This window comes from Carya illinoinensis, chromosome 4, assembly GCF_018687715.1.
Source record: "Carya illinoinensis cultivar Pawnee chromosome 4, C.illinoinensisPawnee_v1, whole genome shotgun sequence".
Classification (NCBI taxonomy): Eukaryota; Viridiplantae; Streptophyta; class Magnoliopsida; order Fagales; family Juglandaceae; genus Carya; species Carya illinoinensis.
In genome coordinates, this window is record NC_056755.1 from 18,388,353 (window position 1) to 18,399,354 (window position 11,002).

Here is an 11,002-nt window from a genome sequence, read left to right on the forward strand (position 1 = left end):
GGAAGGTTTGACGAGAGCATGGAGGTCTGATGTACAGATTTCGAAATTTCTTAGAGGTTTGTTAAGAATTGATAAGTTGTATTTACCTTATTTACGACAGTCTTAATTTCATTTTTTATTGCAATAAGTGGTTGTTATGAGTTAATAAATCACATAGGCTTGTTAGTTTGGTTTTCTTGAACTTGATTTTGACACTTGGTTTTAGGTTAGTTTGTAGCATCTATTTGTAAGCCTCCAAGTATAATGATATTTTCACAATATTCATTTGTCACAAGTGAGGACTTTTCTAATAAATTTGAGACGGAGTCGCTATGAGGGTAATTACTGGCTCTTAAAAAAAATGATGATGTCTTTATATTTAAAATTTAAATTGAGTTTTTATATAATTTACTTACAAACCAATCAAATTAGATTGATACATGTATTAGTACGTAGAATCGCATACAACTAAATTTTTTCTTATTTTAATTTTGTTATCATGAAATTTCTTTAAAATTTTTTAAAAAAGTCATCAATCCACGTCACGGATTTGTTTCCCGTAAACTAGTAACAAACACGTGTTTGGAATTCAATCCATCTTCTTTCAATCTGGTTCCTACAAAACAAATAACGCCATCCCCGAACACGCCGTTAATTCCTTTGGCCTTTAGACTCAGACAACGACAAACACAGACACGTTTCCCCCCAATACACAAGACACACAGCCAGAGAGCTCAGAAATGGCGTCCTTCGACGACAACGACGACGGTTACATTGGCTACGACTACGCTGGGGACCCACCGCCTATTCCCTCCGGTGACCTGAACACCGACCATCACGACAGCTCCAATGGTTACAACGACGACGTTTACGGGATCCCTGCTCCTACCGACCCGGACTACGGTTCTCCCTTCCAGTCCGCTGCTATTGGAGATGATGACGTTGATGATGGCGGACCTTTTGTTCCGGACGGCCCCGTTTTGCCACCGCCTGAGGCGATGCGAGAGGAAGGGTCCAAGCTGCGCGAGTGGAGGCGGTGAGTTTTTAAAAATCCGGTTGAGTTTTCGGCTATGACCTGAAAAAATGAAGAAAAACTATACCTGGTTTGTGAGTGCATAACTGGGTTTCAACAGGTTAGCTAATTATGAATTATGATTTATGAATGAATTTGTTAACTGGGTTTTCACTGATTGATGGTTGTTATAAATTGAGTTTGTTTTTGTTCATTAGGAAATTGAGATGGCTGGGATCTGAGCAGTTCCTATAACCTAAAACATTAGTATTTCTGAACATGTTGCTTTACATCGATTATAATAATCATTTTGCTACTTTTCTCGCGATTTATATGATTCAATTGCAATAAACAATTATTGAGTAATTATTGAGTAGACTTAAAAATTGATTGTTTTATTCTGTTTTTTGGGATAATTACACCAACCTTCCGTTACTTATCAGAACAATTACACCAACCTTCCTCAAGGTTTGAGGAAATATAATGAACTTACCTTCTTTTCTATTTTCCCGAAAATAACACTTTGGCCCTCAGGTTGCTATTTCATCATCTAACCAGATTGGTTAGCAACCACTTTGGTTGGAAAGTCAACTTGGGAAAAGAATACTTTGTCTTGCTTATAAAGGCACGTGAGTGGTTGTAAAGGTTTACATATTGTATGGATCACATTTTTTAAGGGGCAGAGTATAGTTTCCGAAAATAGGAGATAAGCCCTTGATATTTTCCTAAACCTCGGGGGAGGGGCTAATATAATTTGTATCTATTGTGTGTGTGTGCGCGTGGTTTTTTTTTTTTTTTTTAAAGCACGAGATTATATGGATTAGTGCAAAATTCATGTTAGGCTGTCCCTTTAACGAGTATATATTTACATTCTAGAAAACTTTTTAGGTTTATTAAAATTACTATTTTTGAACTTCTTAATAAGTTTCTCTAGAGACAGCCAACATCATACCAAGCAATATGTTTGTTTAAGCTTCTTCGTTAGAGTTTGCACTGATTGAAAGAAAATCTTAATTTGGCACTGCCAAGGAGGGATGATGTTTGGCGAGTGGCAAAGCCCCCGGGAGCCAAAGTACTCCCTCTGGAATGGACTTGTGAGTTTATGAAATTGTATTCCACTACCAAGGAGGGATGGATGATGGTTTGTCTGCTCAGAGTAGCATTTCACTTCAGGTCTTTGGCTAGATTTCCACTTTTTTCTTGCTAATGTAATGAGCACGTGGAAAATAGTATTCAGGGTTAGCCAAGAGCTGATTACATGGAAAGCTCACATTCACCTAAGAACGGGTATTGGACCGGACTGATTACAAACCAGACCGAACCCACCGGTTTGGTCAGTTCACTGGTTTTCTAGGTTTATTATTATTATTATTTGTTTTTAATTTTTTACACCCCTATTCACCTTGTACATGTCATTAGCCAATGACACAAGGAAGTGTGCCAAGTGTTTGCATGAGCTTATATGGATGTTTCACTATTATATTCAGCGCTAGCATACTTAGGCACTAGATTTGTACATTTTAAAACCTTTGACATTACTGGTGCAGTCAAAATGCCATCCATCTCGAAGAAAAGGAAAAGAGAGAGAAGGAGTTGCGAAATCAAATTATTGAAGAAGCTGAAGAGTATAAACGATCCTTTTATGAAAAAAGGAAATTGAATTGTGAAACAAATAAGACTAACAATAGAGAAAGGGAGAAGGTGCGAGTTTCAAATGTTATTATTTTCCCTTTTTCCCTCTGGCCCTACTCTCTCTCTCTCTCTCTCTCTCTCTCTCTCTCTCTCTCTCTCTCTCACATCACTTTCTGTGCTTTATATCTAATATAAATGGACTTGATATTTTGCATAGCTTTACTTGGCTGACCAAGAGAAGTTCTACAAAGAAGCCCACAAGCATCACTGGAAAGCAATAGCAGAGATCATTCCACATGAGGTCCCTAACATTGAGAAGAAGCGAGGGAAAAAGGATGCTGACAAGAAGCCTTCGGTTATTGTCATTCAGGGTCCAAAGCCCGGGAAACCCACAGATCTTTCAAGATTGCGGCAGATTGTCTCAAAGCTAAAACAAAATCCTCCCCCACACATGATGCCTCCCCCACCCACACCTGTCAAAGATGGTAAGAACCCGAAGGAAGGGAAGGATGCCAAGAATGGGAAAAGTCCCACGCCAACTGCAACAGTAGCTGCTGCAGGAAATGCATCTGCTTCACATGCAAAAGATGCTGCAGCTAATGTTGCTTCTGATCCTTCCAAACCAGAGGCTGCTGCAGCTGCTGAAGGTGAGCAGGCTGATCAAGTTGTTGAAATGGATCCAGCACCTGCTAAGTGATGACACCACGAATTTTCTTTTATTATTAACTTCTTTGTTCACTTAAATCTATTTAGTTTCTCTGCTTCACATTTGTGAGGTTGAAATAAGAACGACCATCTGTAGATGCAGTAGAGTCTGTCAGATGGCTGTGGACGGTTTTCTTCCTAACCCTTATTTTTTCCAACATTAGGTAACATGCAAAATTGGGAGAGCTTATCTAGCTATATAATCTCTCCCAATTTACACCTATACTTTATAGGTTTGTGGATTTGCTTTGGATGCATGCTATTGTCTTTAATTGCTTGCCATGGTCTCAGCATTAGACATTCCAGGTCTTATATTTACTGGACAAAGCTTTCCTCCAAACTAGATTAGAGGAAATTAAATTTTCAGTTGCCCTTTTAGCACGTGAAAGTCCTATTTTTTTAATAGGATGGACGATATTAATCCACTGTTAACTCCACTTTAACATGCAAAAATCATTCGTTCCTTAATTTGACGTTGTTAATTCTATGGACAACATTATTACTTGTGAACAACATTCAAAATCGACCATTGAAGAAGCTCAATGTCAAAATTGAAGATTTGTTGACTATCTTAGTTGTTAGAATATTGTGAGATATCGTGGAAATGGAACTATATACTTTCTCTATAGAACATTTAAACAAAATTATTGTTAGCTGGAAGTTTGAATTTTTTTAATTTTACAGATGGCGTGTGGCGCATGCTGATGATATTCTAACAATTAGGAGAACATATACCCAGTTTGCTGAAAAGATGAATAAATTCTAAAGGTGTGCAGAAGTACAGATGCAAAATAGAATCCACACCTTCTTCTTGCCCTGTATGTGGCTGTTAATGAAACCCTTAAGATTCCCACTGCATTATGCATTACGAGGCAATTCCTTCCGTAAATATACATACCTATAAAAATATATATAGTTGCTCATGTCTTCCCAAAGTAGAAACTGCGTTTGGGGATCCAAGAGCTAGGATGATCGATCCTCGAAATCAGTATGTACAGAAAAGTTTGCGTTTCAGGGTTTGTTCAAGGCATTTTTTGCATGCATTTCATCGTGTCTTTAATATATTTTGGATTAAGAGCATCCGTCTAGCATCAAGCTAGCTGTGTTTAGCTCACCCGGATTGAAACCTAGCTTTGATACCACTTGTAATAGAATGTACTAGAGAATAGGATGTAAATGAATAATAGAACGAGAATAATTGTATTTCTTTACTGTAATCGAGTACCACACTTTCTTCGAGGGAAAGCACGTCCACAAAGTAACAACATAATAATATTCCAAATGGCCCCAAGCGTGACTCACATGGTTGCTAATATATTATAAATCATTGAATTACTAATAAGTCCATACTCTAATATGGGCTCAAGACCCTTACAATATCAAATGTAACTAAAACAAATAACTAACATAGTTGGGCCCATTTTGCTTATCACATGACCCACGATGCTTCTTAGATCCATCTTCCATCCTCTTTCTTCAGCAACTCATTACTAAGCCCACAGTTCCCAGCCCACGACAACAGCTTAACCCTAACTCATCTTCATGATAGCAACTAGTTCAGTTCCTTAGTGCTTCTACTCTAAGTTGTCGTATCACAACTCTCTCCCACTTCAAAAAACCTTGCCAACAAGGTGGGGAAAATCTTCACACAGACGGTGGTGCAGCTCCCATGAAGCCTCTTTTGCCTTCTGTCCTTGCCACCGGATCAACATCTTCACGACAGTTCGGTTTTTTACTTTCTTTAATCTTTTTTGTATCACTTCCTTTGGTTCCGCCTTGATGACCCCTTATCCATCTATAAGAGGTAGCGTTGTTAGCGGTAACACTCCTTGGCTAAGCTTAGGGTTGAGCTGGGACACATGAAATACATTGTAAATCTGTGCTGCAATGGGAAGTTTTAGACGATAGGCTACCTCACCAATTCTTTGTTCCACTTGGCATAGCCCGTAGTACCTAGGTAAAAGTTTGAGACTTTGGTGCTGGTTGATTGAAGACTGTTGATGGGGCTGTAATTTGAGGAAAACCCAATCCCCAATCTGGTAACTTCTTTCCTTCCTATTGCTATGAGCACGCTTTCTCATCCTTTCTTGGGCCTTAATGATGTTTTGTTTTAACAGATGCCCCAATTGCTCACGGTTTCTCAAGGTAATTTCAACTTCTTCTAACCTTGCTGTGCCTGAGATATAGTTGCATAGTTTAGGGGGGCCGGTTGTACTAGTATAATGCCTCAAATGGGGGTTATCTTTATGGATGCATGCATACTTGAATTATAAAACCACTCTGCCAACTCTTTCCATTGAGCCCAATCCTTTGGCCTGTCCCCCATGTAACTCCTTAGATAATTTTCTACCCATTTATTGACTGCTTTTGTTTGGCCATCCGTCTGGGGGTGGTAAGCAGTACTAAAGGCTAATTGAACCCCTTGTAAGGAAAATAATTCCTTTCAAAACTTGCTGGTGAAAGTAGGTTCTCTGTCAGAAATGATGGACTGTGGCATTCCATGTAGTTTAAACACATGCTTCATAAAGAGTTGGGCCACCACCTTAGCAGTGTAGGGATGACAAATGGGAACAAAGTGGCCATACTTCGTAAATTTGTCCACCACCACCCATAGGGCATTAAATTTTTCAGAATTGTGCAACCCCTCAACAAAATCCATCGTGATATTTGCCCATGGTTTAGAGGGAATGGGCAAGGGTTGTAAAAGCCCACTAGGGAGAGAGTTGTCCACCTTCACCACTTGACAGATGTCACACTCTCTTAGAAAGGCCTTCACATTAGCTTTCTGGCCAGGCCAATAGAAATCTTTTTCTAATCTACGTAGGTTTTTGTCAAACCCCATATGCCCACCCATAGGTTTGCTATGAATTAACTCCAGTATCTTCTAAATTAGGCCCTGATTAGCAGGGATATACATTCTGTTTTTGTATAAAAGTAATCCATTCTTCACTGTATAGGGGTTGTTTAAGTCACCATCTTGATGCTTCTTCCATAACTCCTATACAACAGGGTCTCCAGCATACAAAGTCTTAATCTCATCAATCTAGTCCCAACAAGGTAGAGATATCATAGATAGTGTTGCTATAATATCTTCGCTCTGTCTAGATAATGCATCTGCTACAACATTCTCTCTTCCCCTCTTGAATTCCACCACAAAATCGTATCCCAACAACTTAGAAATCCACTTTTGTTGCATAGTGGTTCATATTCTCTGCTCCAACAAAAATTTGAGCCTTTGATAGTCAGTTTTGACCACAAAAGCCCAGCCTAACAGATAAGGATGCCATTTTTGCACTACTGAAACTAGTGCAAAAAGTTCATTTTCATAAATAGACAAACTTACAGCCCTTCCTTTCACCCTCCCTAGTGGGCTTTTACAACCCTTGCCCATTCCCTCTAAACCATGGGCAGATATCATGATGGATTTTGTTGAGGGGTTGCCCAATTCTAAAAAATTTAATGCCCTATGGGTGGTGGTGGACAGATTTACGAAGTATGACCACTTTGTTTCCCTTTGTCATCCCAACACTGCTAAGGTGGTGGCCCAACTCTTTATGAAGCATGTGTTTAAACTACATGGAATGCCATAGTTTATCGTTTATGATAGAGACCCTATTTTCACCAGCAAGTTTTGGAAGGAATTATTTTCCTTACAAGGGTTTCAATTAGCCTTTAGTGTTGCTTACCACATGCAGACGGATGGCCAAACAGAAGCAGTAATAAATGGATAGAAAATTATCTAAGGAGTTTTGTGGGAGACAAGCCAAATGATTGGGCTAAATGGATAGAGTTGGCAGAGTGGTGTTATAATTCAAGTATGCATGCATCCATAAAGATAACCCTATTTGAGGCATTATACACAGCCCCCTAAACTAAGCAACTATATCTTAGGCACAACAAGGTTAGAAGAAGTTGAAACTACCTTGAGAAACCATGAGCAATTGTGGCACCTATTAAAACAGAACATCACAGAACATCGTTAAGGCCCAAGAAAGGATGAGAAAGTATGCCAATAGCAATAGGAAGGAAAGAAGTTACCAGATCGGGGATTGGGTTTTCCTCAAATTACAGCCCTATCGACAGTCTTCAATCAGCCAGTGCCAAAGTCTCAAACTTTCACCTAGTTACTAGGGGCTGTACCAAGTGGAACAAAGAATTGGTAAGGTAGCCTATTGTCTAAAACTTCCCACTGCAGCACAGATTCACAATGTATTTCATGTGTCCCAGCTCAAACCTAAGCTCAGCCAAGAAGTGTTACCGCTAACAACGCTACGTCTTATAGATGGTAAAGCGGCCATCAAGGCGGAACCAAAGGAAGTGCTACAGAGAAGATTAAAGAAAGTAAAAAACCAACCTGTCATGGAGATGTTGATCCGGTGGTAAGGACAGAAGGCAGAAGAGGCTTTGTGGGAGCTGCACCGCCGTCTGTATGAAGATTTTTCCCACCCTGTGGGCAAGGTTTACTGAAGGGGGAGAGAATTGTGATACGGCGGCTTGGAGCAGAAGCAATAAGGAACTGAACTAGTTGTTGTCGTGAATATGAGTTAGGGTTAAGCTGTTTTCATGGGCTGGAAACTCTGGGCTTATTAATGGGCTACTGACAAAAGAGGAAGGAAGATGGATCTAAGAAGCATTGTGGGTCGTGTGATAGGCAGAATGGGTCCAACTATGTTAGTTATCTGTTTTAGTTACATTTGATATTGTAAGGGCTTTGAGCCCATATTAGAGTAAGGACTTATTAGTAATTCAATGCTTTCTAGTATATTAGTAAGTATGTGAGTCACGCCTGGGGGCATCTGAAATATTATTCTGTTGTTGCTTTGTGGAGGTGCTTTCCCTCGAAGAAAGCGTTGTATTCGGTTATAGTAAAGAAATACAGTTATTCTCATTCCATTACTCATTTACATCATATTCTCTATTACATTCTATTACATTTGGTCCTCCTTTATCCACTGATTAAGTGCTTTTTAATATTTTTTCAGCTAATTAACATAGTAAACATTGACGAAATATGCAGTACGAAATATGCAGATACATTAAAAATTACAGGACCCATAAACCTACAACCCCAGCATATAATACAGCACGATCTCCCTCCTTTGGAGAGGGCAGCATTTTCATGGTTACGTACCCAAAGCAAAAGTCGTCACAAATCAGAAAGAATTAAAAAGAAAAGAAACTTTCTTTTCTTTTGAAAAAATAAAAGAATGATTATACCGAAGTACAACGTCTACTCTTTGCCATTGGGGGGACCCGTGGGAGGGAGCCTTGGCCTTGCAGGGAAGCCCTTTTGGGAAAAAAGAAAAAGGAGTGCCTAAGAAAGTAACAGAGATTAGGTTAAGAACTTGAGGCGAGAGGCGGTGTAAGTGGCTTTAGGTGCCCAATTGCTGGGGATGATATTTGTGGCAGAGAGAGTTGTTCCTGTTGTTTGTGTTGTTACCCTTACAGAAAATGGCCCTTTCAAGGGTCCCTTATTAAGGCACCAGTTTGCACCCCAAAGATGTGTCATCTCTTCCCACTCTGTAGAACTTGCCTGCCAACATTAAGATACAATAACTTAATGTCTTTATATTGCAAAATATTGCAACAGTGATGTGCAATTTTGTGGAGGGGGAAGAGGCAAGCTAGCATGCTCTTTTTCTTTCGTTTTAATGTCTTAATTTGTTAATGGGTGATAAAGAAGGAAAATATAGTAGATGGTGGATTAATATATTGGAAATTAAGGGAGTAATTAAAAAATGGTGGAAAAGATATTGAAGAAAAGAAAAAGAGTACTACATACTTGTTTAATCTGCACTGATCCGATGTCTCCATCTCCATCCTCAAAGAGCACTAGAATTGATAGCCAGAAATCTGATGAACCTTCATTTACCTGGAAGGTAACGCTTTTTCCATGATACTTGCATCGTGTACTGTAGTTACAGAGACAATAAACAAAACAAATGGGTTAAAAAATTCAATTTACTGCATGGGATTAAAAAATAAGAAAAATTTTATTAATTATTCTTACACCACACTCTACACATAATTTTTTAATTTTTTTTCATATTTAATATATGATACATAGATAATGAGTAGAACGATTCAATTAGTTTGTATAAAAAGAATAAAATAAAAAATATATATAAATAAATAAAAATAAATGTGATGTGTAGTTTATGGAGATGATGAGTAAAAAAGTTGGGGGAACAAAATACAAAAATACAAAACAAATCGTTAAGATAAAGAAGACCACTCGCATATATACGTACCGTCGGTAAAAAATTGGGAGCACACCTCGGTTCCGAAGCTGACCACCCTCGCCCGACACGGCCATGTGGCCGAAGGCGGCGCCACTGAGGTCGAAGTGGGTGCGGCCAATGGCCCAGTAGCCTCCGTTGGGGCACTCGTCCGTCACAATTACGGTCACAGCGCGTCTGGAGCATATGCTCTTGTCTTGGCACTTCACCTTAAAGCAAGACCCACAACCTGTCCCGTTCCTGTACAGCGCCGGGCTCACTGCAGTAACCCTGGCCCTCATCGGCTTCATGTTCACTAAGGTACCGTACCCGCATGCCCCACCTGCAAAAAGCAACATCCTTTCTCAATCATATGACATTGTACATCGATTTTCCCAGCCAATTCAAGCAAAACAAGCAACGTGGGAGGGAATCATCTATCAATTCGGAAAACGAAAATGGGGTTGGGTGAGGGGGGAATAGTGACATACCGTTGCTGCCATCGCCTTCCGGGCTGCCGTACCAGGTGGCGGTGGCTGGGTACCAATGTACGTCTAATGCAGGGTTCTGAGGGTGAGCCCGAGACCCAACCAAACACTTGAACAACAACAAAACCAACGGCAGGCTGCGAAAGCCAAAGCGGCGTGACATTGTGCCTGGCGGCGGCGGCAACAATACCCAATTCCTCAAGTCTCAGCTCACAATGACCACTTGCACGAAGCGCAAAGCCTGATACAAGCAGTTGGCAGATGACCGGAGAGAGTTCTGCCGATAGTTTTTGCTGGGTGAAAGCGCTGTAAAGGTAAGGTTGGTGGGAAGGATATATATATATATATAAAATAAATATAGAGGATGTTGAGAGGGCGGGAAGGTTTACGTTGGAGGCTTTACGAGCCTGTTGTTAGCTTTATTTACGGGAATGCCAGCGAGGGGGTTCCATCGACGGTTAAGCACGACCGTACGTCTCTGTTTGGGCGTTTGGGATGTTTTGGTCATTTAAAATAAAAAACCGTTGGTTATTTATTTATTATTTGTTTGTTTTTTTGGATCCTTTCTACGTAGATTTGTGTCGTTTATCCTCTACACATTAAAGATTACACTTATTTTTATTTATTTATTTTATTAATTTTTAAATTTATTTTATTTTATTTTTTTAAATTAATTAATTTTTTTTACTCATCATCCATATAATATATATTTAATAAGATAGAAAATTAAAACAAATACATTATATAATATATGATATGAAAATGATGAGTATAAATTTTCTTCTATTCTAATCGTCCAAAGGAAACGGCCGGTCTCTATGTTGGGCTGTAAATGAGTAGTCTTAAATTTTGTCTGTATACTAGAAATGCTTTAGTAATAAAGCTATTTTAAAAAAGTAAATTCATAAAGTTGACTTTATATATTATGTTTAATTATAAAATTATTTTTATTATAAAAAAGAAATCTA

General features: G+C 39.1%; 2 protein-coding genes and 1 long non-coding RNA gene across 3 annotated transcripts; 1 reads left to right on the top strand and 2 right to left on the bottom strand.

Moving 5' to 3' along the window:
• The first annotated feature begins 627 nt into the window (after window positions 1-627).
• Window positions 628-3,605, top strand: LOC122307419 (clathrin light chain 1). The gene is made up of 3 exons (XM_043120314.1): window positions 628-1,015; window positions 2,539-2,692; window positions 2,841-3,605. Exons 1-3 carry the CDS (start codon window positions 720-722, stop codon window positions 3,318-3,320), a joined length of 930 nt encoding a protein of 309 aa, XP_042976248.1. The 5' UTR covers window positions 628-719; the 3' UTR covers window positions 3,321-3,605.
• Window positions 963-1,608, bottom strand: LOC122307420. The gene is made up of 2 exons (XR_006241753.1): window positions 1,485-1,608; window positions 963-1,054 (listed from the first exon to the last, which is right to left on the bottom strand). It is a non-coding gene; the product is annotated as an uncharacterized LOC122307420 (long non-coding RNA).
• Window positions 3,606-8,337: 4,732 nt separating the features above from the next.
• Window positions 8,338-10,483, bottom strand: LOC122307422 (expansin-B3-like). Its single transcript, XM_043120315.1, has 4 exons — window positions 10,038-10,483; window positions 9,580-9,889; window positions 9,111-9,240; window positions 8,338-8,861 (listed from the first exon to the last, which is right to left on the bottom strand). The coding sequence occupies exons 1-4, from the start codon at window positions 10,195-10,197 to the stop codon at window positions 8,661-8,663; spliced, it is 801 nt and encodes a 266-aa protein (XP_042976249.1). The 5' UTR covers window positions 10,198-10,483; the 3' UTR covers window positions 8,338-8,660.
• Between the last annotated feature and the right edge of the window lie 519 nt (window positions 10,484-11,002).